The sequence below is a fragment of the Theobroma cacao genome, chromosome 3 (assembly GCF_053813885.1).
Source record: "Theobroma cacao isolate CCN51 chromosome 3, ASM5381388v1, whole genome shotgun sequence".
In the NCBI taxonomy this organism is placed as follows: domain Eukaryota; kingdom Viridiplantae; phylum Streptophyta; class Magnoliopsida; order Malvales; family Malvaceae; genus Theobroma; species Theobroma cacao.
In genome coordinates this window covers 44,675,475-44,700,644 of record NC_142641.1, presented here as the reverse complement: position 1 = coordinate 44,700,644, position 25,170 = coordinate 44,675,475, and the positions used below count along the sequence as shown (strand labels likewise).

General features: G+C 35.3%; 4 protein-coding genes and 1 non-coding gene across 5 annotated transcripts; all 5 read left to right on the top strand.

Annotated features, from left to right (window-relative positions):
* The first annotated feature begins 731 nt into the window (after window positions 1-731).
* Window positions 732-3,613, top strand: LOC18606551 (RING/U-box superfamily protein). The gene is given in 5 exon segments (XM_007040225.3): window positions 732-906; window positions 2,051-2,196; window positions 2,860-3,292; window positions 3,431-3,582; window positions 3,584-3,613. Coding segments are annotated over 4 exon segments (681 nt in total). The 5' UTR covers window positions 732-906; window positions 2,051-2,130.
* Window positions 3,614-5,612: 1,999 nt separating this feature from the next.
* LOC18606550 (ARID/BRIGHT DNA-binding, ELM2 domain and myb-like DNA-binding domain-containing protein) lies at window positions 5,613-8,843 on the top strand. The gene is made up of 2 exons (XM_007040224.3): window positions 5,613-7,156; window positions 7,522-8,843. The coding sequence occupies exons 1-2, from the start codon at window positions 6,191-6,193 to the stop codon at window positions 8,404-8,406; spliced, it is 1,851 nt and encodes a 616-aa protein (XP_007040286.3). The 5' UTR covers window positions 5,613-6,190; the 3' UTR covers window positions 8,407-8,843.
* A 2,350-nt stretch (window positions 8,844-11,193) lies between these two features.
* On the top strand, window positions 11,194-14,319 carry LOC18606549 (ubiquitin-conjugating enzyme E2 5-like). The gene is made up of 6 exons (XM_007040223.3): window positions 11,194-11,353; window positions 11,469-11,548; window positions 11,999-12,113; window positions 12,272-12,324; window positions 12,443-12,571; window positions 13,977-14,319. Exons 1-6 carry the CDS (start codon window positions 11,310-11,312, stop codon window positions 14,108-14,110), a joined length of 555 nt encoding a protein of 184 aa, XP_007040285.1. The 5' UTR covers window positions 11,194-11,309; the 3' UTR covers window positions 14,111-14,319.
* Window positions 14,320-14,878: 559 nt separating this feature from the next.
* On the top strand, window positions 14,879-14,950 carry TRNAT-UGU (transfer RNA threonine (anticodon UGU)). Its single transcript has one exon. It is a non-coding gene; the product is annotated as a tRNA-Thr (tRNA).
* Window positions 14,951-15,932: 982 nt separating this feature from the next.
* Window positions 15,933-23,365, top strand: LOC18606548 (Peptidase M1 family protein). The gene is made up of 33 exons (XM_018118006.2): window positions 15,933-16,219; window positions 16,548-16,628; window positions 16,772-16,816; window positions 16,998-17,138; window positions 17,246-17,321; window positions 17,546-17,622; window positions 17,800-17,913; window positions 17,999-18,073; window positions 18,168-18,275; window positions 18,357-18,569; window positions 18,654-18,715; window positions 18,848-18,875; window positions 18,962-19,048; window positions 19,146-19,171; window positions 19,336-19,399; window positions 19,492-19,572; window positions 19,721-19,768; window positions 19,887-19,905; window positions 20,068-20,072; window positions 20,189-20,200; window positions 20,301-20,357; window positions 20,456-20,565; window positions 20,644-20,724; window positions 20,812-20,995; window positions 21,230-21,378; window positions 21,464-21,602; window positions 21,743-21,889; window positions 22,011-22,092; window positions 22,175-22,350; window positions 22,440-22,550; window positions 22,674-22,790; window positions 22,942-23,013; window positions 23,101-23,365. Exons 1-33 carry the CDS (start codon window positions 16,142-16,144, stop codon window positions 23,179-23,181), a joined length of 2,946 nt encoding a protein of 981 aa, XP_017973495.2. The 5' UTR covers window positions 15,933-16,141; the 3' UTR covers window positions 23,182-23,365.
* The last annotated feature ends 1,805 nt before the right edge of the window (window positions 23,366-25,170 follow it).

The window sequence follows — 25,170 nt, the reverse complement described above, 5'->3', positions numbered from 1 at the left end:
TGGCTTAGCCTCCGGTATATGCCAATGAAAAAAAGAGTGTGGCCCATTTGGTCTGCCGAATGCCACCCTCCCTTTCTGCTATATTGCCTAATTTGGGCCAAAATAAAAACAAATCTCAATCTCATCATTAATTTGGATCCTAATTGAAAGGTTCAATAGACATAAGTAAGATGTTTCAATCTTCATATATCAAATAAATAAATAAATAAAATTTATAAATAGTGGCATTGCATGCTCTCATTAAATTAATCTTTCGAAAAAAGGATAATAGTCCCGTGACACTTAAGTGATTTATAAGCAGATGGCATTGCATAGTATTGACCACGTTACAAAATCATGAACCTTGATCCTAAAAGAGCCCACTTGCAACCCAAGTTTTCAGCCAGCCATGGCAGCTCTCTTCAAAGATGGAATGAATCGCGGTAAGCAGGGAGGAGGGCCATTTGCAAAATACAAAAAAGTCAAAACACTAGTACAAGTCAAGCTTACCTAATCAATGTATAATTGTTTTCCGTCCAATCCACAAATGTAATGTTGTCACCAAGACAACTCTCCCACTTTCTAAATCAAAACATTATCTTTTGCCACATTTCACATTATATATATATATATATATATAGTATTATTATTATTATTTTAATATGTTGCGTGGAATAAACCGGAGAGGTTGGCGCGTGGAGGTAATCCCAATAAAAAAACCTTAAAAAAATTCGCTCTGCAATAGTGGAATCAGTTTTAATGGAGAGTCTTCCCTTTCTCAGTGAAAGTTTTCCTCCCACACGGAACAACCATAACAATATACACCCTTAAAAATAAAAAGGTGAATCAATAATTCGTTTTTTTTATTATTTTGGAATTTTTGCTTTGAATCTCGAAATCATATCCAATCGAAGTTTCAATCAACAGGTAATTTCATATCTTTTCTCAACTTTTTTTTTTTAATTTTGGGAATTTAGCTCGCTATATATTGATTGAATTATGGTTTCTATAGGGTTTTACTGAGCATAAGTTGATTTTTTTTTCTTATTAGCTCTTGAATTGGTGAAATATTGATAACTTTTAATGGGTTTTACTCAACGTTATGAAATTTAGCTGTTTGGCTAAAGCTTTTGTTGTGTCGGATATTGACTGTCTTTATTTTTTTTCGTATATGAAATTCCTTTGTGCTATTTTGTTTATCGTTTTTAGCTATTTCCATGCTAGTTGGTTATCCAATAAAAGCCTGGTTTTAGACGGTTGTTGATGAAGAGTAGCTAGAGGGAACTCATTTAGCTGATTGATTTCTTATTGAATTTACCTGTTTTTTTTTTTTTTTTGTTATTATTGTTTCAGCACATAGGTTAATTACAGTTTGTCCCAAAAAGTGTGCTTTGATTAGAAGTTTGCAATTACGACTGTCCGCCAGATTAGTGGAGGAGAGGAATCATGTGTTGGGGTTTATTCCTACTCAGTTTGTTGTCAGTTATCACAATTGGTTTCGTTTTCAGTCTACTTCAATGAATTTATGTTGAGGTTCTGGATATGGAATTGTGCATGACAATTGAACTGAGTAGGTGGGAATGTTTTTGAACTAGGTTTGTGTTTGACAATCAGTAATGGATATTCTCTTGTTTCTACATCTATAATTCTGCTACTACTGTTGTTCAGAACATACAAATTTTAGTAGTATGTGCTGCAAAGAGTAGAACACCAGCCAGCTTGGCGTTCTTCGGCTTTTACCAATATGGGGTCTTATTCACATTTTCTGTCAGCTGTGTGCTTGTTGGTGACAAGTGTATACCAGAAGCCAGGATATAATTTTACTAGTTTCTGTTTGGGTGTTGCTTTTGCTCCTGTAGTTTCCTTCTGTTGGTTATTTGTATGGAACTTTTTATCAGAAATTGTGGTATATGTATATCAGTGCACAGCTCCAAGCTGATCCTAGCTTTGCCTTAGTGTTTACAATATTTTTCATGTTGTCATGTGGCATTTGGCATGTATATAGTTTGCCAGATGGAATGGTATGCTGTTTATATCTTCAAGGCTGATGTCAATCTTTTCCTTATAGCAGATTTTCTCACTTGGTGGTGCGGGATTATAATGCACCAAGTACCAGTACTTTTGTATGGGCATTGGACATAAGTAAAAGGAATGGGTGGTTGCTGCTGTTGCTCTTCCAAGGGAGTTGAAATAAGTAGTGCACCAGGATATTATTATGTCAGTATAATTTTCATCCTCCTTGGGATTCTTTGTCTTTAATTGGCTTTTGTTTTTTGATAAGCTTCTCTACTTGACTTATTAGGTTTTGAATTTGGTTTCAACTCATCTCAAGTTCAGTGTAGAATACTTTGTATTTTATTAAGTGCCACACTGCAAAATTCCATGGGTGGTTGTATGATGTGCCCAAAAATGAGATAGACTGGACATTCCAGTGCACTTGAGAGGATTAAAATGTCTTAAATTTACTGTTATGCTGGGGCCCTTGTTTTTTGTCCGTATGATAATAACTGGATGCAACCAATTATAATTTATAAATATTTCCAATTGTTAATTCTCTAATCACCCTTGCTGAGTTGCTCAGGAATCATGGTCTGATTACTGTTACTAAGTTGCTCATGAATCATGATTTCTGTCTAGTGCCTTCACTTAATGCTAAAATGGGAAGAGTTAAACTGTGGAACAACCTGAAACCGGAAAATCGATATTAAAATTTGTCGTTGGCCTGCCTGCCGCCATACTTATTAGTTATTAGAAAATGGATTTAATTATAAATACTTATCCGAAGGTAATCCATAAGAGGTAACTATATTGAACTAATTGTTTATCATATTGAATGCATTTTCCTTATCTTTGTTGAGTTGAACTTCTTTCTTTTAACAGTACCCAAGAGCCTCAGATGAGCGTGTGCCTTTATCTTCTCACAGTGGTGCTGCCTCTGCCCTCTCCACTGGACTCCTGGTTGACACAAATCTGGAAGTATCAGTTCCCGATGCTTATAGACCCCCTCCTGCTCCAATGCCGTTTGATGCAGTTTTAGGACCTTCTCAAAATCCATCAGTGGCCCAAGGAATTCACAACAGTAAGAGTGATGAAGCGGTGCAAACAACACATGTTGATTCCGGTCAAGAAACAGTTGGTGTGGACACTCGAGAGACTTCTATAAAATCTGAGGACACTAAGGAATCAGACTGCAAAGCACAATTCAATACTGAAATTGAGTCACCAAAAGGGCTAGAAGTTGAACTTTCAAAACCAGTTGAATCAATTGCGCCTACAAAGGAGGAGGAGGATGTTTGTCCAACCTGTTTGGAAGGTATGTCTTCCGTTCTGATTACTGAACATTTTATCTGCCCCACTGTCAAAAACCATGTTGCATTTTTTCTGTTAAGTAGTGTTTCAGCTTTCATGTAGAAAAGTTGTTAACAGACCCTCTTTTTGTTCTTTGCTGCAGAGTATGATGCAGAAAATCCAAAAATTATCACAAAATGTGAACATCATTTTCACCTTGCATGTATTCTTGAATGGATGGAAAGAAGTGACACTTGTCCTGTGTGTGATAAGGTTTGTCTCAAAACAATTTTCATCTCTTATAAGTCAATAGGAATTAATTATTGTATATAACCTAAGGAAATAACAGGAGGGTTCTAATTACTTGTGATGCAGGAAATGATATTCGACCTACCCACTTAATAGTGTCCTGGTGGTGGACTCAGCTTTAGCTTCTTCAAATTAAGTGTGTTTCAGAGGTTTCAACATACCAAACACATCAGAATTTCAGTTTTTACTTTTTCCCCTCATTTGTCACCCTATTAGTGGCTTCTGCAGTTTTGGCGATAGTTTGGTTTTGGATTTCTGTTTCTTCATTTTCTTAGTTTCCTTTTCTTTTTTCTTCTTTTTATGGGGAGTCATGCCTATTTGTGAGCGTAGTGTCTTTGTGCTTTCATCCTTGGAACTTGAAACTTACGAAAATGAATAGATGAAAAGAAAGGAGAAAGAAATACAGAAAAACATAAACAGAAACTGGTTTGATACCATTTCAAAGGTTAATTCTTCATGGCCGATACACTGCCCTCTATGTTTAGATCAGCTTGTCATTACTTTCTACCTTCTTCATCAATAAGCAAGTGCCTGAAGTTGCTTACAAGATGGAATAGGATGCTGCCATGCAGGTTACCAGTGCTTTTTTTGTCCAGAAAACCTACTTAGTTGCACAGAACAGCAGAAAACTCTTTCTTCTCACATATATATATATTACTTTTCCATGAGTCTGCAAGCTCAAATCCTGTGAACAGATGTTTCATTACTTTCTTCGGAATGCTTCTGTAAATGGCATGTGGTTACACTCATCTACCTGTTCATCTTTATGTGAAATTGTCTGATGGTGGTGGATGTGCAAGTGTCATGAGCTTGTGAGAACTCCTTAGAATGATAAGAATTTCATTTGTGTAGTGAATTTCTTCTTATTCTCATAAAACAGAAGGGATAAACTGAATAGCCAATATGTATATTACATGACTCAATGTATATATAAAAGTATGCACGTCAAAGTTGGATCATTATTTATTTATATGTATTTAACGATAGGATTTTTATAGTGAGTGTCACTGATTCCTTTAAGTAGCTTCTGGGTTTATCTTTATCAAAACTTAGTAGCTATTTCAAATGGTTGATTAATTAAAGTCTATTTCAATTTCTCAACTAATGATTCATTGCATTTTAATTAGTGCTTTTGTGTGCTTTGTTGGAAAACCACATTTACTAGTACTCTAGTCATGCAGAAATACATTTTGTATTTGAAATATTTATGATTTATAAAAAAGATGTTCTTTATTTTCATAAGACTTGTAAATGTAGATTAGTTGAAATAAAATTCATGAATTGCTTTGTAAAAAGTATTTATAAAGGGGTATAATTATGAGAATTTTATTGTATCAGAACATTATTTTTAAATAATTCTTAATTTAAAATTTTATTAAGAAAAATAAATATTGATAAAACATAGAGATCGGCATCCCACATAATTTTAAGCTATGATGGTTTCTTTTTCTCTCTTTTCATGATTGGTGAGGGTACATAAATAAGAAGAAAAGCTTTTAAGATAAAAAAAAAAAAAAAAGGGAAATGTAAGCAAGGAGATCATCCAGATAAAAACCCAAAATTGGTAGTCTAATAAAACTTGAATATTAGATCAATAACATATAAAAATTAATTAAAAAAATATATTTATATACAAAATTTAATGAATAGTTGTTGAATGATTAAATTAAATAAATATATAAAAACTTAATTTTTGTATGTAATTTATTTGTTTAACAAATTTACCAATTTACTTGTTTTAATTTGTATAACTATTTTCATCATGGTACAAATAGATAAAAAAAAATTAATGGCCAAAAGAATTGAAAAATGATATTTATGTTACAATTAATGGTGTGGGGAAATGTCTAAAAAATAATTCATAAGACAATTTTAGTAGTTACTATTATCGGTTTATAATCAAAAATGGAAAAAATTATATAATTTTGTATCTTAGCCATTCATGTATGTTTTGCTCTCTTTTATTAGGCATTGTGTCCAATCACCCGATTTTGTCGTCAAAATTTACCCAAAAAAACTCTCCACATCCTGCTTTTAATAATCCCGTTACCCAAAAAAAGGAAAAAGGAGGAAACTTGGTTTTCCATTTTAAAGCAGAAAATAAAAGATTGTAGCTTTATTTTATTGGGTTGGTTTCCTTCAAAGTCGATTTGGAATCTTTATCTTTGTTCTTGATATCATAATTAGTATTTTCTTTACTTCTCATATTGTGCTAATCTTTGATTGCCCAGTTTTCCATTTTCTTGCTGTCACCCAATAAACATTTTCAAAAACCCCAAACACAGCAACCTTAATCTAGGCTGTCTTGACTCCCTTGCTTTTGTCTTTTTATTTCTCTCTCTTGTCTCTGCAGCTCTGTAGATTATATTGGGTGGCTTCTTCAAAGCAAAAAAAAAAAAAAATCAACAAAATCAGATACCCACCAACAAAATATGAGGTAATATCATTGGACACAAAGGGGCAAAGGGTCTTCCTTCCTTATGACCACTTGATGTTTCAAAATATTTCTGTTGTTATTTCTTTACTTGTGTTTGTATTAATCTTTTACAAGCCATTGAAGGGTAACCCTTTTTGATTGTAAGATTGAAAGGAAAGGAAGGAAATTCAAACTTTCATGGCAGGATGGTCAATTTTAACAAATGGGTCTGCTTTAGATTGTGTAGGAACTGTAAATAACTGTCAAAGTAATGGTTGTCACCTAGATGATGATCCTGTTACAAAGAATAGTGTTGAAGAGTTTGGTGATCATAGGAATAGACTAAGATGCTTGTTTGATCTGGTTCTTTCTGGTTATCTAAAAGAGGTTGCTTGTAAGGGTTTTGTTAGACGAATGCCCGCAATGCTTGGAAACGATGGGCACTCACTAGATTTGCTCAAGCTTTTCCTTGTAGTTAGGGAGATTGGAGGGTACGAGTTCGTGTCGAAAAAAGGGTTATGGGCTTTTGTGGTGAAAGAATTAGGGTTGGATCTTGAGGTTTCGGCTTCGGTTAAATTGATATATGCCAAGTATTTGAACGAGCTGGAAAAATGGTTGAGAAATAGTTTGGTAGATAGAAATGGGGAGGGTGCAGGTGGTGGAAAATTTAGGTTCTTGTCATTGGAGCAAGAGGAGGAGTTTAGGGGCTTGTTTACAAATGGGGTTGATCAGAAAGTGGTGGTAAACAGAGTGGCTCTATCAGAGTATATAAAGAATGACAAGTGCATTGCCAAGGATTCCAAGAAGAACGGCCTGAAGATTTCAGATGCCAACAGTAGATATAGATTGCACAGTGGTGTTGAGGAAGTGTTTAGTGATAATGACGAAAAAGTATGTAGAAATGATCTTGGGGTGCTGGATCCACCTGTTGCTAGGAAAGAATTTAGTACCCGTAAGAGAAAAAGAGAATCTTTAGCAGGAATGCTGAATTGGGTAACCCAGGTTGCAAAATGTCATGATGATCCCTCAGTTTGGGCAATAGCGGAGCCATCTAAGTGGAAAGACCATGGAGGCAATGAATTCTGGATACAAGCCATCAGGGCACGCGAAGCTATAAGGCAGAAAAGGGATGATCATTCAGTCACTGAACAGTCTCTCTTGCAGGTAAAAATATTGTCATCTGTTAAATAAATTTGTGAAATAAAATAAAATAAATTTTTTGTCACTATGTTGTTGAAAGAATTCGAAATTTCGTGTTCACCTGGCAATTTTCATCATACAATTTTGGTAGCGCATCATTAGACCAACTTGGGTGGTGTGAACTTGACTTGGCTGTTTCAAACATTGATCAATGCTATAGATAGGAGTTTGTAAGACCAAAATCTTCAAAGTAAGTGAATTCTCAATATTTGAAACCTTTAGTTATCAAGGAAGAAGTTTGTAATGTGGATCTTACTCAGTCTACTGGTTCACATGGTAAATTAGGTTAGTTGTCAATTTTAAAGGCATATTGTTGTTTAAATTTGCAGAATAATAAAAAGATGCATCCATCCATGTATGAGGATGGCATCCTTAGTCACCATTTAACAGAGAGGTCCAGATGCAGTGAGAAGCTTCCTACGACACAATCTCGTTCATGCTCTTGTTGCAGTTCTGATTCAGCATTGCAGAAAAACTCAATGTGTCGCCACAAGACAGAGTCTGAATGTGGCCTTAAGGAGCAATCCCCTGTAACTATTGACTCATCATCTTTGGATATGACTGTAGAGCCGTCAGGGGATGATTCGTTGAGAAGACAAGTGTCTGTGGGTCTCCGCTTTCAAGCAGAAGTCCCTGAATGGACTGGTATGGTTTCTGATACCGACTCTAAATGGCTAGGCACACAGGAATGGCCCTTAAAAGCTGTTGAACATGATCCCTTGGCTGTAAAGGATCCAATTGGTAGGGGAAGAGATGATTCATGTGGCTGTCCGATTCCAGGCACTGTTGAATGTATTAGACTACATATTGCTGAGAAGAGGATGAAATTGAAGCTTGAACTTGGTTCAGTGTTCTACCGTTGGAGATTTGGTGGGATGGGGGAAGAAGTCTCACTTCGGTGGACCGCTGAAGAAGAAAATAGATTTACGTATATGGTGCAATTAGAACCACCATCACTAAATGCATTCTGGCCTGACGCATCCAAGTTTTTCCCCAGGAAAACTAGGCAAGAGTTGGTAAGCTATTACTTCAATGTTTTTCTTATCCGGCGTAGAAGTTATCAGAATCGTGTGACTCCCAAGAGCATTGATAGTGATGATGATGAATCAGAGTTTGGATGCATAAGTGACAGTTTTGGAAGTGGTGCCCTAAAGGTTCCTGGCTCAAATATGCTGACGTGTTCTCAAAATAACCAGTGCATCGACTGGGAATAGGATGAAGAGTTATTACATTGAACCACTGTGTTTGAATCAATTGTTGAACTTTACAATTTTCTTTTTTCCTTTACTTTTGTATTTACCATACAGCATCAATCAGGTCCCTCAAAATCTCCATGGGATAGGGTAACGAAAGCAATGATGCAGTTTTGAAATGTGCCAGGGTGGAATTTGGACCTGGCTTGGTTCATTGACTCTGGTCAAGGAATTTACCAAATGTACTAATGTGCAGTACCTGTTTCAGAAGCTTTATAATTTGCCTTTGCATCCCTGAATAGAGTTATATTATTTCAAGTACCAACCTTGGACGGAGGAATATGGAAGCGGGAGTGAAAGATGCAGCTTCTGCTTCTCCAATTTTAACTTTCATTTTTCTTTTAAATGTTCTCTTTACATGGCACTTGCCCTAATGAATTCATTCATTTGTTTGTCAAGGTTGCATAAGTAATTCTCTTCTCCCACCTATGCTGCTGCATTTATGTTTAATTTGCCTGCAGTTTTGGTTGAAAATCATCACAAACAGTTTCTGCTCCTGAATTCTCTTCTGTATGCAGTTATAATATTCTTTTGTAGACTAACATTGAAAACCAAATCTATGCAAATTATAGCATTTCCACCTTTATTACTGAACCTTTGTTTGTAGGTGAAAACTATACTTGCAGAGGGCTTGCTATGGAAGTTCATTTGAGTATATCAGTGCAGAAGTGAGAACCCTTATTCCATTCCAAATATGTGTGCGAGTTTCTGAAGCAGACATGACCATTCAATTAGCTTTTCCGAGTACACTCTTTATCAGGGTTGATCCTAAAGGAATAACAGGACATATAACTTCCATGTTTCATCCCATGTCACCTCTTTCCTTACTTGGTCGGAAAGTGAAAAGTAGAGAATCTTGGCAATACTGTACGATATAAAGAAAATCCTTCTTAAGAACAAAAGAAGGCTAAGTAAAGAACTTGCAAGATTCATTGGCTTATCTATCTTTCTAGGGTATGAATATAAGGAATGCCATTTTCTTTTTCCTACTGTCTACGGATAAACTATTGCAGTGAAGAAGTGTGAGAACAAGAGGAAAAGAAACAAATAAATTAAAAGGGAGAGATGTAGATGGCAGGCAGTCGGTAGAGTCGCAGCTCCGAAGGAAGCATATACACAGATTACAAGGAGATAGCGTGCTGAGTGGGATCAGCAGGTGATAATAAATAATCAAAACAATGAAAATTCTAAAATGATAATAATAATAATAATTTCTCTGAACTGTTTTGATGGCAGCAAAAGAGGCAAGCAACAGATTAAAAAGAAAAGAAAAGAAGGTAATAAGAACAAGCAATATTGAATCTCGGTGCTGCAATCGATAATGTTTCTTTCTTTCCTTCATCATCTTAATCTTAATCTTAATTAATAATTCATGAATAATTAGTTAATACCCCAAGCTAACAAGTTCTTTGATATTCCCCATAATTTATTGGGAATGCATGTTCATAACCCAATCTGAAACTCTAAAACCATTTGTCCAATAATCATAACAAACAAATGAATGCAACAAGACATAGAGGAGATACAGTGTAAGGTGAGAGACATGATGGGTGAGTTTAAACAACAACAGGAGGTTTGAATATACACGTTTCAATTCCAAGTCCACATCCTACTTTACTTCCCCCTTTTTGTAACAAAACCGTGTGTTGTGTCTGAGAAGCAGTAATGGAGAATTAGCTGGAGGCCGCCCTTCTTCGAATAAGATCTCCTGATCATTCTTTGTTTTTTTTGGGGGTTAAAATGGCTTTGGCAGGCAGGCCATTACCCTTTTTTTCCCCCCCTTTTTACAATGATTTTGTCAAAGATTTGCATCAAAGGCCTATTGCTTTTGTCAAAGGAAATCTTCACAACCAATGAGGGCAGTATAAACAAAACAGTAACATTGTATTTCTTTCATTACATTAAGATAACAACTGGTCGTGTGATTTCATTGTAATTGGATTTTTCAGGGTTTTAATCGTGAATGGGTTGTTTTGTGTCATTTATCGTATTTGGGTAATTTTTTGTAAATCACTTCTTAATAACGAAATTATTATAATTACTTTTTAAAGAAAAAAAAAACACTTGAATTAAATTTATACTTACACTTCATCTTTATTGTTTAATATTTTTTATCGTAATTTTAATGACATAATATTAACATCGTATTTTTCGTGATCAAAATATCGAACATCACAATATAAAATAAATGTAATTCCATTCCATGGTCGAAACTTAAATGCCAATCGTAGTCTTATTTGAAGCTTCACTTTCTTTTTTTAGCTAACAATATGTTGCAACTATTCTTAGTTTATTAAATTTACCGTCCATCCATCTTTTAAAATTTAGCATTGTCCCATCAAACGGTTGCTGTTTACTTTGATATTCCACGTCATGTTTTTTTAATTAGTTTTTACTTTTATTTATGTTATGCTGACCTAGTTGTTTACTAACTAATATAGTTTAGATTCTCTGTAATTTGCCACATAAAACAAAAACATCTTCGTTTATTTATTTTTCTTAATTAAGCAAGAAGATTAATGTGGAATCACCGTACATATTTATAGATATTGGACAAGTACAATACACACAAAATACAACTAATAAAATAATAATAATATCATACCATTAAAAGTTAAAAATCTAAGCAAAATTTACTGTCTTTCCATGGTAGAAATGAGTAAGTTACTGGATTTGAAATAAAAATTACTGCGGTGAGTGCACACACCTATATATATATATAAACTCCTGGATTCACTCATTGGTGTCCGAACTACTTTTGGGGTTGCTTTTCTTTGTGAAGACATCTTATTTCTCTTCTCTTTTTCCTTTCTCCAAAAACCCAAACAGAAGGAAGAAAAAAAAAAGGAAAAAGCAAAAAAAGAATGTCTTCCCCAAGCAAACGCCGAGAGATGGACTTGATGAAACTGTAAATTTACTTTTTTTTTTGTTTCTGGGAAAAATTATTTATCTTTATCTTTGTTTCTGTAAAATTTGATTTTTATTTTATTTTTTTGGTTTTTGGTTGGATTGATTTTCACTAGGATGATGAGTGACTACAAGGTGGAGATGATCAATGATGGCATGCAAGAATTTTATGTTGAATTCAATGGACCAAAAGAAAGTAAAAATCCCTTCTTTACCCTCTTCTTCTTCAGTTTTTTCATTCATTTCTATGATCTATCTCTTTACTTCAGCTCAAAATGAAATTTTCTTTTATGTTCCCTTTCCGGGTTTCTTTAATTCTTTTCAAAAGTTCATTTTTTTCCCCCTGGAACTATGTTGACCATATGCTAATTGTGATTGAGTTTTCTCTTTTGATGATTTTGATTCTTGAAGATTAATATCTATATTTGTTCTTGTTGGCCAAATCAATCTAAAGTGGAATCTATTTTAATAATTTGTTCTTATCTGAGCTCCACTTTTTTTATTTATTATTTATTTAGTTCATTGAATTTTCTGAATGAGGATAGGCTTTCTTGGTAGATTTTGCTTCTGGGTATTTTTAGACAAGAACCAGGAAAGTACGGTTGTTTTCTTTTTCTCACAGATAATCTTATATGGAATATGACAGGTCCTTATCATGGAGGTGTGTGGAAGATAAGGGTGGAGCTCCCAGATGCTTATCCTTATAAATCTCCATCAATTGGTTTTGTAAACAAGATATACCACCCAAATGTTGATGAAATGTAAGTTTGTGGATGTTGGAAAATTCTAAATTTCACTGCTTTAGCTTTGTCTTAGTGGTAATGTTAACTTGTATTAGGTAATATAGAAAGAGTCATTGGTTTTACGCATAAATGCTCTATTATTATTAATTGAAATAACTTTGTACTCTGAGTTTCAGGTCTGGCTCAGTTTGTTTGGATGTCATCAATCAGACTTGGAGCCCCATGTTTGGTAAACCTAGCACATTGTTTGTTTTCCTCATTCTTTCTTGTTTTAAAGTTGCTGCTGTTACTTTTGGAACTTGATAATCAATTTAAATTGTTGTTTTTCCCCTAATGTTGAATTTCAGACCTGGTAAATGTGTTTGAAGTGTTCCTTCCTCAACTTCTTTTGTATCCCAACCCATCAGATCCATTGAATGGAGAAGCCGCTGCTCTTATGATGCGCGATCGTACCGCCTATGAACAAAGAGTGAAAGGTAGCATTTCTGCATAAGCTTTTATATTCTATGTCTGTATTGCTTTTCTCTTAAGAATGCCCAGCTCAAAAGTTAAGGTATTTATTTGAATTTCTTGCTTTTCTAAAGCCAATTAAGTGAAAGTCAGACAGTGTGAGCTTACAATAAGTTTTCTTGACCACCAATTTTTTAAAAGCAATTACATGAGATCATAAATCTCAGGTGTAAGGAGCATGAAATTGTATATATAATGTTTGTAGTCCTCGATGTTTGAAAATTGCTTGCCCTATACGAACATTTCTTTGTTCTGCATTCAGAGCTTTTACTTATTTGTGTTTCTACCCATTTGCACCTTTTTTTTTCTGTCCATACTATTTGAGGGGGATATTGGTGGATCATTTGCTTTTCTTTTCAATTTTTGATGTCCTTGCTATAAGTCCAGGCAAATTCTGTTTCTATTTGGTGCTTTTTTTGTATGTCACTTTGCAATTTCACTTTAGAATAGTCATGTATATTGAAATCAAGTGGAATATGTTTACTCATTTGTGACCATATGAAAAATTTTTTACTATATCTTTTGCAAGCTTGGAGGAATAGGTGGATATGGTGCATAATGTGACTTCAAGAACTTTGAAACTGGAAAGTCTTTGATTCGTTTTAACACATCTTGAGTGTTTCAGAAATCATTCCTTGTTTGTAATTTCATTTACTGCTTGAGGAAGACTTTATTGTGAGTTTCTTTGCAGAGGTGTTATTGTACGACATAGATGACATAGAGTACTAAAGTTACTGTAAATTTATTTATAGTGGCAAGTATAAGACGACTTGGGAGGATTCAATCAAACGTTAATTCAACTTATCAGTCAAGGAGAATTACACCTTAAGAGCTTGGAGATATCTATTTTATTCTGTTGCAATCTTATAAACTGTTTGACCAATACTTAAAAGAGACCTGAATCCGAAGCTTGTTATCTATTGTCATTGGCAGTCCTTTGTTTGCAATTTGGCTACTGTTTTGATGTGGGATTAGAGAGTATGGTGGAGTTCAGAAGTTTTTGTGTCTGTAGCTAGAAAGGGGAGGTTGCAGCTTTAAAAGTAGGCCATTTTGAGTCAAAATAAGATAAATAGTAGCTGCCAGTACCCACTTGATCTATTTGTTGTGGCTATACCATCTCACCTACTTTCTCAGTTCTTTAATATATTTTCCTAAAAGGGTTATCAATTCAGCTCACTTGTAATAAGTTGTGGCATACCAATTTTATCATCCATGACAAGATGCAAAGAGGTTTAGGGGAATTGCAATTATTGTTCTTTCAAAGTGTGATCTGCAATTTTACTTCTGCAGCAACTTGATTGCTTTTGCTCCTTTGAATGTCGTTTTAAGGATGCAATCATTGCAATGCTTATGACATTTTCCATTTCCCAGAATATTGTGAGAAATATGCCAAGCCAGAAGATGTTGGAGCAGCGCCAGAAGAGAAGTCCAGTGATGAAGAGCTGAGTGAAGATGAATATGCTGCCTCCGATGATGAGGAAATTGCTGGAAAACCTGATCCTTAGGCACATAATATGCCTCCCTAGAAAAAAATTGTCTGTGTTGTACATGATATTCAGCTCCAGGAAAATTTGAACTCGGCAAAACTGGGGGTATATGGAAAAATTCCTGCCCCTCTGTCTTTATTTCCATGGATGTTGTGTAAATTAACCAACTGTTGTTTAATATTTCAAATATTCATCCACTATTGGAGACTAAGAAGCTGTTTGCTTAATCGTGTGCGTGCATGCATGAATTGAACTTTACACCTGCGAATGCCCTTGTCGACACTTGCATTAACTCCTTGATTGAGGTGATCTTTGAAATCTTCTCACGTTTTCCAGCTGCAGCTGCCTATCGAAAGCTTATCTGACTGCGCATTGAATTGTATTTAGAATTCAACCGTGTGATGGCTGCCAAGGGAATTCATATCCCCACGTCTTTCTTTACTTATGCGAGGGTGAAAAACCACTAGCGTGGCATTTGATTGTTATACAAGAGTTGATTCGTTAGGTCAATCTGATATGATGAGTCATTAGGCAGACTGAGAACCAGACTTTGACATATATTCTTTTTGTGAGCTTTTGATGAGACTGGCAAATGGTTGGCGTTGGGGAAGAAACTATGTCCCTGCATTTGTTTGCATGTGAGTCTTTACAATATTTATCCTTTGACCGATCATTCTACCTTCCTAATGCTTACACTTAAGATAGTAATATATGAGAATATGTGTTGTACATAGATGAAACTAAGTAAAAAATTGTATGATGAGGGTTTACAATGCAAGCAGACATGCCCCTATAGCTCAGTGGTAGAGCGTCAGTCTTGTAAACTGAAGGTCCGTAGTTCGATCCTGCGTGGGGGCATACTGGACTTTTTCTCTTTAGTAGCAAATTTTGTTTTAAATGATTAAAAGAATCTTGATGGATCTTTATTCTTCTGATATTCACTTTCTGACAAAAGTGGGCTCAGTTCGGAAACCGTACAAATGTATGAAAGTAGTAACACCACACGCCAACACTGACGAAACACACGCCCCTTGGCCCCAACACTGACCCCTTTCAACCATTGCATTCCCAACCTGCCAATTTCCTGAAAAGGAAAGCCTAACTCCTTTCCTTTCTCCTTCCCCATCACCATCTCCCCTTTTTCTTTGTTTTCTCAAATTTTTATAAATATATTATCAATTTTTATTTATTAAGTAGTACATGAGTTACATTTGAATATTTAATTTATTGATTAGAAAATCATTACTGTTTAAAAAGTAAAAATCAAATCTTCGTTTCTCTACTTTTTTGAAAATATTATGATCTTAACGCAAAGCCCAACAATCTAAGCCCAATAAAAACACCTCATGTCATGTCCATCTCAATTTTGGGCCCAAAGTGCAAACCCGTTTAAGGCCCATGAAAAAGGATCGTTTATCGAGAAAGGAACAGCCATGTTTTCTTAGCATCGAATCTTAAAAAACCCAAAATGAAAATCGACAGCGACAGATCCTCTTAATTAAAAAAATTTTCTAACAGTACTTGACCGTTATTGACCAATAAGAGAATTACACGTATATTTTTCAACTATCATGATTATTTTTTTTTGAAACCAAAAACTAAATATCTTGTGTGTGTGGGTCACCGTCCTTTGGCTCTATCCGACATTTTTCAGTTCCAGAAATCCTCTGTTTTCCTCTTCATCTGATCATCAAATAGGTAAAATCATTGCAATCTATTTCCTTCAAAATTTAATATAAGTCTACTTTTTAAAGCATGTATTCCCCAGAAACTATCCTTATTTTATTATTTATTTACATTTTTTTCTTGAATTTTCTTGTCCATAATTTTGTTTTATCCATATATCCTTTTTTTACATAAGAACCGTCCCCTGTCGTGTGTGACTCTGTTTCAGTGCTCTGTTTTCCTCTTGTGGGTTATCACCGATTTAGGGTTTTTTGCCATTTCTGGGTATCTTTTATTTTATTCAAAGTAGAAACTCTTTTGATTATTTTATCTCATAGTGAAACAGTGTAGTTTATTAAATATAGGGGGTATTGTTGATTTTGAATGGCTCGGTTGATTCTTCCTTGCAAAAGTTCGTGTTTGGCAAGGACCAGTCTTTTGGGTTTGATCTCTTCTGCTCCTGTGATTATCCAATCCCCATTTCTCTTTTAAGAATACCTCTTTGTTTGCTTATATGGATTCCAGTTGTTTGCCATTGAAAGTCTTGGTTTTGAATTCATTATAACGTATTAAATTGCATTTGGATTGGTATTTTTGTGGGTAGCTTATAGGAGATTGTATATATTTTACAGTTTCTTTACACCTTTGCTTCTGATTATGCAATTATGCATGCACATACGTACATAGATAGTCTATTTCTGGCAAGTTGAAGGGTGATTGTGAAATGCTAATTTTGGTAGGATGGATTGTTTCAAGTATTTTTCTCCCTGACTGTTTACTTATTCTGCAGCTTCAGGCTAAAAGTAGTGTTAGTTCCTTTCAAAGTTCAGTGAAGAATATCTGTTGGTATAGGTGCTTCTCTATTTTAGAGGTGTGTGCATTTTGTTAATTCACTAATATAGAGTGTACGAGGATCCCTTTTTTTTGGAATGATACTTTTTTATCTTGGCATTATGCATTTCTAGCTTGAAATTCTCTTTTTTAATCCTTTGTGTTTTTTATTTTTTGGTTTAGGCCACTGGTAGAAGGAATTACAGGTTTCCACATTCTTCACCATATGTAAGTTGCCATGCTTTGTATTTAACCATTTTGGCTTTATTCTATTGAGTATTGACACATATTTACATGCAGGCATATATATGAAGGCCTGTAAGTAGTATATACTATTGTCAAAGTTTACATGGATGTCTCTTTCATGGATTATGATTTGTCTCTTGTGGATTTGGCTAAATTGTTTCAGAGGGCAAGGCAAACTAGCAGAAGGCTGCTTTGTTCAGTTGCGACAGAACCTTTACCTAAGCAAGTTGAAGAATCCAAAATGGACACACCTAAAGAAATCTTTCTGAAGGACTACAAGTCTCCTGACTACTACTTTGATACGGTATATATTGCAATTAATTAAATTGGAGTATGCGTCAGCTAGGACTCTGAACCTTTTTATGTGGCTTTGGCTTGTGCTCCCTTTTACTTATGAAAATGGCATTTCAGGTGGATTTGAAATTTTCACTGGGTGAGGAGAAAACAATTGTTGCTTCAAAAATAACTGTGTTCCCTAGGGTTGAAGGTATTGTTTTTATTATTCTTTGCTTCTAATATATGACACCATCATTATTGGACCATGTCTCTGGTTTTGACGCTGTTGGCACAAAGTATTGTTTTTTCTACGGGGTAATTTACATCTTGGCTCTGCATTCTTCTTCCATGAGAATCCAGTGCTCAAGTTTTATGTTTGAAAATTCCTTCTTGTCATGATTCTTTTATTGTATACTAATGTATCTTGTACAACAGGTTCTTCTTCTCCATTGGTACTGGATGGGGTGGATCTAAAGCTAATATCGATCAAGGTCAATGGCAAGGAACTGAAGGTATACCATATATTGTAACTTTCTCAAAGTAGGCTTGGTTCCATAATTACTGAATGTGGTTCTGAAGCTATAATGTTTTAACATGATGTGTAAGCTGTACTGTTTTTATTTTGTCTTGGAAATTTGGTTTTCGTTTCTCAATGATTTACAGCAATATGTTTATTTTGTCATTTGCAGGAGGGAGATTATTACTTAGACCCACGCCGTTTGACACTTCCATCACCACCAAGTGGTAAATTCACTTTGGAAATTGATACTGAGATACACCCTCAGAAGAACACATCATTAGAGGTGAAACATTGTTATTATTTTGGTTCCATAATGTACAATATTTTTCCCTAACAACCATGTTATAAATTTATTTCTCTTACTCTAGGGGCTTTACAAGTCATCTGGGAATTTCTGTACACAATGTGAAGCAGAGGGTTTCCGAAAAATTACATTTTATCAGGTTAAGATGTTGAAACATATATTGCCTTTAATTATTTTCATTTTGATGCTTAAATCTGTTTTATATCTTGTTGACATGTTTAATTTGCTAACAGGACCGTCCTGATATAATGGCAAAATACACATGCCGTATTGAAGCTGATAAGTCATTGTATCCAGTACTGTTATCTAATGGAAATCTCATAGAGCAAGGAGCCTTAGAGGCAAGCTTCACTTATTATGGCAGTCTCTTATTGTTTAATTGTTGCTGTTGTTCATTGTTTTTTTTTCTGGATCCATTGCAGGGTGGCAAGCATTATGCTGTATGGGAGGATCCCTTTAAGAAGCCATGTTACTTGTTTGCCTTAGTAGCTGGCCAATTGGAGAGCAGAGATGACATATTTGTTACCCGCTCTGGCCGACAAGTGTCCCTAAGGATCTGGACCCCAGCACAAGATGTACCCAAGACTGCACATGCCATGTATTCACTTAAAGCAGCTATGAAGTGGGATGAAGATGTGAGTCTTTATATCCTTAGATGGTTTTTATTGTGGTATTGAGATGATTTCATTTCTATATTTCTAAATCTTATTATTTCATAGGTTTTTGGTCTTGAGTATGACCTGGATCTCTTCAATATTGTCGCTGTTCCTGATTTTAACATGTAAGATGTATTCTCTCTATGATAGAAATCAAACATTTGATATACATGTGCTATCCTTTACTTTTTTCCTGGTTTATTTTATAGTGTTTATATCTGTCAATGTTAATACTTTTTGTTGTTTTTCTGATGTAGGGGAGCCATGGAAAACAAGAGTCTGAATGTATGTCTTCTGGCTTATCTGGTCATCTATATCAAATATTTTACTGTTCCATCTTGTTGAAAATATGTTTCTGTTGTGCACCTTAGATTTTCAATTCAAAGCTTGTTTTGGCTTCTCCGGAAACTGCTTCAGATGCTGATTATGCTGCAATTTTGGGTGTTATTGGTCATGAGGTTTGTTATGGATATCAATAGAAAATGCCTTGTCACACATTTGTTTTAGATGTATCTTATATGATTTTACTTGATTTTATTTCTTGCTGTCATGCAGTACTTTCACAACTGGACTGGCAATAGGTTGGTTGATATCCCATTTAGGCTCATTGTTTATTCTAGAATTACATTCTTTGTTGTTGTTCCTTTCTGTTTTGTGATTTGTTTTTTGAGTATTGATCTGTCTTAGATGTGTTCTTGATCATTGGCATGATGTTTAACATCTATGTTTTAATTTTGTTTTGCAGAGTTACATGCCGAGACTGGTTCCAGCTCAGCTTGAAGGAGGGTCTCACTGTTTTCCGTGATCAGGTATGATGCTTCAGTTGCCAAGGGGGTAAATGTAGCCTAATTGCAACATGCTTGTGTTGCCAAGGTTGTAAGTAATCTTGTGTCGTTGGTAGGAATTTTCATCTGACATGGGAAGCCGTACAGTAAAGCGGATTGCTGATGTTTCAAAGCTCCGAAATTATCAATTCCCACAGGTTCTTTATGTTTGTTGCATGACTTGATATTGACCTCATATCCAGTTATACGAGCAATTGTGTTGCAACTACTCTGAAAATCTGCAAATATATCCTTAGTATGTGACATACTTGAGTGCTGACTTACCTCTGTTTCCCAATTGTTCAGGATGCTGGTCCCATGGCTCATCCTGTTAGGCCGCATTCTTATATTAAGGTCTTAAATTATCTCCTTTATTATTGGCCTTTTCTTTGAGTTCTCGCTAGCACTTTAGCTCTCAAAAGTTTTTGCTGCTAAGCTGTGTTAACTTGTCCCCCCTTTTTCCTTTTGACAGATGGACAACTTCTACACAGGCAAGTTTTTGTTGTATCTAATAGAAATGTGTAAATGGGTGCATGGATCAGTTTCCTCTCATTATATTTAAATTTGACATCCTTTTTTAATGTGTGAGTGTTTGGTTTTGTTGCATGATCTTGTTGTATATGATTCTGATATGGGGTTCCCAACAACTGCAGTGACAGTAAGGCCTAGCAACTTGCATTTGTGTCTTTTTCTATTTTTTTTTTTGTTTTTTTTTTGACAAGTCATCTAATTTTCCTGGTGTTTTTCTTGGCCTTTTTGTTTTCTTTTTCACAGGTTTATGAAAAGGTTTGAATATCTTACCCAGAATCTCACTCGTTTACATATGTTTGTGGGCAAGAACTATATTAACGCATCAATAATTCATCCTTATAATTCAACTTACCAGGGAGCTGAAGTTGTGAGGATGTACAAAACACTCCTGGGGACTCAAGGGTTCCGAAAGGTAAAATTTTAAGCATGTTTATGAGTCTGACTTAAGTGTATATATGTGAAGTTGCATATCTTGGAAAATTTTGTTGATGTGACCTGCTTATGTTTCAGGGCATGGATCTTTACTTTGAAAGACATGATGGTCAAGCAGTAACTTGTGAAGACTTTTTTGCTGCCATGCGAGATGCAAATGATGCAGATTTTGCTAATTTCTTGCTTTGGTATGGATTGGATATCTTTTCATTCTAGTTACTATGTCTATCTGGTAGTTTTGATGCTTATGCTTTTGAAACTCTCAGGTATTCACAAGCTGGGACTCCGGTCGTAAAAGTTACTTCATCCTACAATGCTGATGCTCATACTTTTTCATTAAAGTTTAGGTATACAAACTGTGAATTTTGTTGCTAGAATGATCATTGTTTTTGGCTGAAAGACTTTGCTGCTGACTCGATTTGGCATTTTAACAGCCAAGTGGTCCCCTCAACTCCAGGACAGCCTGTTAAAGAACCTACGTTCATTCCTGTGGCTGTTGGTCTACTGGACTCAAGTGGAAGGGACATGCCTCTATCCTCTGTGTATCATGATGGGACACTGCAGTCTGTTGCAAGCAATGATCAGCCAGTCTTCAGTACTGTTCTTCGAGTAACTAAGGTAAGTTGAGAATCTTCCTGTGCTCCATTTTCTTATCTGTAAGATACTTTTATCGTGGAGGAAAAGGCACTGAACTTGCACCTTCTTTTGGATGTCTGAACACCTTCTGGAAAGCAAAAGTCCGTGACTATAGAAGCAAACTGTTGCCAAGCTGACATATTGACATTTAGGCAGCTAGTGTCTGTTACATATCCTTATGTTTTCTGATTTTCATTTTTTGTTGGTGCGGAGCAGAAAGAAGAAGAATTTGTGTTCTCTGATATACTTGAGCGGCCAATTCCATCACTACTGCGAGGTTATAGTGCTCCTATCCGTCTTGAATCTGATCTCTCTGACAGTGATCTATTTTTCCTCCTTGCACATGATTCGGATGAGTTCAATCGGTTTGTCCTTTTTGAAGCATGAATACTTTAATCTAATAATTGAGGAATATATGAGATTTGTTCAATTGATGATTTTTAATTTTAGTTGGGAGGCTGGACAGTTGTTGGCAAGGAAGCTCATGCTCAGCTTGGTTGCTGATTTCCAGCAAAACAAACCATTGTCCCTGAATCCCAAATTTGTTGAAGGTCTTAGAAGCATACTTTGTAATACAAGCTTGGATAAGGTAATTATGATAGTTCTCTTACTGGAAAATATGAGATCCTCATTGTTTTAATTTTCCCCCCGTGTTTGAATGAAGAGTGGGTGTTGTGCAATATATAGAAATGAACGCAAATTCATTTTTAACTGCCTTTTGTTATCCAGGAATTTATTGCAAAAGCAATAACCCTCCCTGGTGAAGGGGAGATTATGGATATGATGGAAGTTGCTGATCCTGATGCTGTTCATGCTGTTCGAACCTTCATTAGGAAGGAACTTGCATCACAACTGAAATCAGAGTTTCTAAGCACAGTATGCCATATGCAGTCGACTTACATAAACAAATCTTTATTTCTTTACTTTTACGAATGCCTGTTTTGCAATGGACTTATTTTTTTTGCACTTATTCTTTTCTTTCTTGGCACTTTAACAGGTTCAGAACAATAGAAGCTCAGAAGAGTATGTATTTAACCATCCTAAAATGGCCCAGCGTGCTCTCAAGAATACTGCTCTTGGTTTGTTTTGCTCGAAATGTATATTTGCTAGATTTGTGGTAAAGTTTCCATCATCTAACTGCCTTACATTACCAATTTCCAGCATATCTTGCATCCCTTGAAGATCTAGAGATGACGGGGCTTGCACTGCATGAGTATAATACTGCCACAAATATGACAGAACAGTTTGCAGCTTTGGCAGCCATTGCCCAGAAGCCGGGTAAAACTCGTGATGATGTTTTGGCTGACTTCTATAGCAAATGGCAGCATGATTTCCTGGTAAATATCCAACTCAACTTCCCTTTGCCTTCCAGAATCTAGTTTGAACTTCTCTCACTTGGATAATCTCATTTTCCCTTCTTTGTTAGGTTGTAAACAAATGGTTTGCTCTTCAAGCCATGTCTGACGTTCCTGGTAATGTTGAGAATGTTCGCAACCTTTTAAATCATCCAGCCTTTGACTTGCGTAATCCAAACAAGGCAAGTGAACTCTCTCTCTCTCTCTCTCTCATGCATGACACATGCCTAAACATATGATAGTGCCTTTTCTCTTCGGCTTAAGTTTGAGCATTGCAGTGAATGTGGGTTATTTTGTTAATATAGGTATACTCCCTCATTGGTGGATTTTGTGGATCTCCTGTGAATTTCCATGCCAAGGATGGGTCAGGCTACAAGTTCTTGGGTGAAATAGTAGTACAACTTGACAAGCTAAATCCTCAGGTATGTTAATAAACCCAGTCTCTCTCCCTTTGTTCTTATGTGTGAAACACGAAATACTCTTTTCCTCTTGTCGGGTTACTTCTCATCCGGATGGGATCCTCACTTTCTCTTGCTGTTCTTCATTAACTTTTTTCCTCTCTATCTGTCGCAGGTGGCCTCCCGCATGGTGTCAGCCTTCTCAAGATGGAGGCGTTTTGACGAAATCAGGCAAAAACTTGCCAGGGTAATTAAACATTATAACTACAAAATGATTCATTTCCTTGTTCCATGCCGGGATTAGAATACTAAAAACTTGCATGATGTTTTGCAGGCACAACTGGAGATGATCATGTCTGCCAATGGATTATCAGAGAACGTATATGAGATTGCCTCAAAGAGCTTAGCTGCTTAAATGCCTCAATAACACCTTTCAATGCATTTTAATTATGGTATAGCACCGTATTAGAATAATGTGCTATACTATGGGTATGGGAGTTGTTTTCTCTATTCCGGTGACTGGAGTTGAACAAAGACCCATAGATTTTGAATAGAAACTGCCTTAATTATGATCCAAACTATTTACCTGCTTTTGTTCACATGTTGTTGGATTATTCTCGAAATTTGGTTGCATTTAATGGGATCTGACGAAAATTTCCCGAGGCAAAATTGAATCAAATCCATTGTAATGGTAATTACTATTGTGGGTCAAATTTTGCCTGCTTCACTCCAGAGAACCATAGGAGCATAGGCCTCTAAACGACTAGGAAAATGGCTGTCTCGCACAGTGGTCAATTTTCACGTGTAAACCCATGCTGAAACCACGTGAAGACACGTCACTTCTTTCCTGTCGTGTATATTTAATGTAATTTACTTTAATTACCACCTCGGAGATAAGTACGAATCCTAACGAGTACCAACTTCTTCCTATTCCCAAATTAACAATTACGTAGACAACCGTAAACTCAAAAACCTTCTCTTGTACCCTTTTTTCCTCACAATAACAGTATTAAGGTAATAATTATTTTTGCGGGGGTTTAGAATTTTTCTTTTTTTCAAATTTATTTTTAAAAAAAAGAAATTTTATTACTATATAAAATGCCATATTTTGGGTCAAAAATGTCAAAACATGTGAATTTCTAAGGAGGGCTAAGCCCTAATCATAGCATCTATGGTGAACCACGTGCAAGCACAAGCCACCGTACGATGTGAAGACTATTGCTGATGGCCTACAAAATCATGGGGGTCAACGCCAACTAACCTAAAGATTTGCAACAGTAGCCCCCTGAATCGGGGTCCCACTTTTGTTCACCTAAAACTATTTTCTTTTTCTTAAATTCTACCATCCAATAGCCATCGCCTGGTTTGCGCACATGCCGAATCACACGTGTCGACCATTTGGCCGGAAAATAATGTATTGAAGGGTTCAAAATCCACTTCCTTTCTTTTACGCATTCACCTTCCTTCTCTTCACTTTCCTGCAAGTCTTTTTCTCTTTGCCTAAGTTAGGTCTCGGGTCTTGTCTGCATCGTCATCAGCTCTTGGACTTTAAATAAATATTTTTGTTCGTAGTTAACATACTTGAAGATCTTCGATTTGTCTATTGCTAAATTTTGAATTTTTGATCGGAGATAATATTGAAATTTATCTTTTTTTCAAAGTACTTGTATTATTTGGAAGAAATTTTAATTTAGGAATATGTGAATATATTTACATATTTAATAGTCACACGTTTGAAAGCTTTGATCATATATATATATATATATTCATTTTGTTCTACATTGTTATCGCTATTTTGTTATTTTACAATGATAAATTATAATATAATTCGTTTAATTTTATATATTCAAAAATAAAAAAAAATTATTTAAATTTAAATATTAATCATATCTACATTTAAATATCTCTTCTAAAAATGTACAAACATTTCTATCTCTTGTATGTGAGTTAAGTATCTTGTTTAGATTACTTACGTGTAGTTGATCTATTAGTATCGTAGAGTTAATTTGTCTAATTTAAATTTTCAAATGATGACATTTTATTACGTAAAATTATTAAAATTTCTCGTAAAAAAATTACTACACCAGATTACGTGATAATCTAGCTCGATTCGTACATCTAGAATGCAACGACCTTTTAGCTGTTTGAAAAAGCTCCTCACATCTGCCTACCATAAAAGATAAATAGAAAAGAGAGAATGATTGTGAGACAGTAAGAAAGATTAAGAGAGAAATTTGCCTTTGTTGGACATAAAAGGTTGACTTGAAGGGTTCAATAATAATAATTGCGAAATGACAAAATGAGCAACTTAATAAGAGGGCTTTGCAATCATGCTTACACATATCATGATCCTGCAGATTTTCTGCTTGGTCAAAAGTATGCCATCGCTTTTTTAGCTCAAAAC

What these genes read in the sequence shown, in the direction of transcription:
- LOC18606549 (XM_007040223.3), top strand. Translation starts at nt 11,310, where the DNA reads ATGTCTTCCCCAAGCAAACGCCGAGAGATGGACTTGATGAAACT. An exon ending in GAGATGGACTTGATGAAACT is followed by an intron (nt 11,354 to 11,468) that starts GTAAATTTACTT and finishes GATTTTCACTAG; the next exon opens with GATGATGAGTGACTACAAGG. An exon ending in ATTCAATGGACCAAAAGAAA is followed by an intron (nt 11,549 to 11,998) that starts GTAAAAATCCCT and finishes GGAATATGACAG; the next exon opens with GTCCTTATCATGGAGGTGTG.
- LOC18606548 (XM_018118006.2), top strand. Translation starts at nt 16,142, where the DNA reads ATGGCTCGGTTGATTCTTCCTTGCAAAAGTTCGTGTTTGGCAAGGACC. An exon ending in TTGACAAGCTAAATCCTCAG is followed by an intron (nt 22,791 to 22,941) that starts GTATGTTAATAA and finishes TATCTGTCGCAG; the next exon opens with GTGGCCTCCCGCATGGTGTC. An exon ending in TCAGGCAAAAACTTGCCAGG is followed by an intron (nt 23,014 to 23,100) that starts GTAATTAAACAT and finishes GATGTTTTGCAG; the next exon opens with GCACAACTGGAGATGATCAT.
- LOC18606550 (XM_007040224.3), top strand. Translation starts at nt 6,191, where the DNA reads ATGGCAGGATGGTCAATTTTAACAAATGGGTCTGCTTTAGATTGTGTA. An exon ending in CTGAACAGTCTCTCTTGCAG is followed by an intron (nt 7,157 to 7,521) that starts GTAAAAATATTG and finishes TTAAATTTGCAG; the next exon opens with AATAATAAAAAGATGCATCC.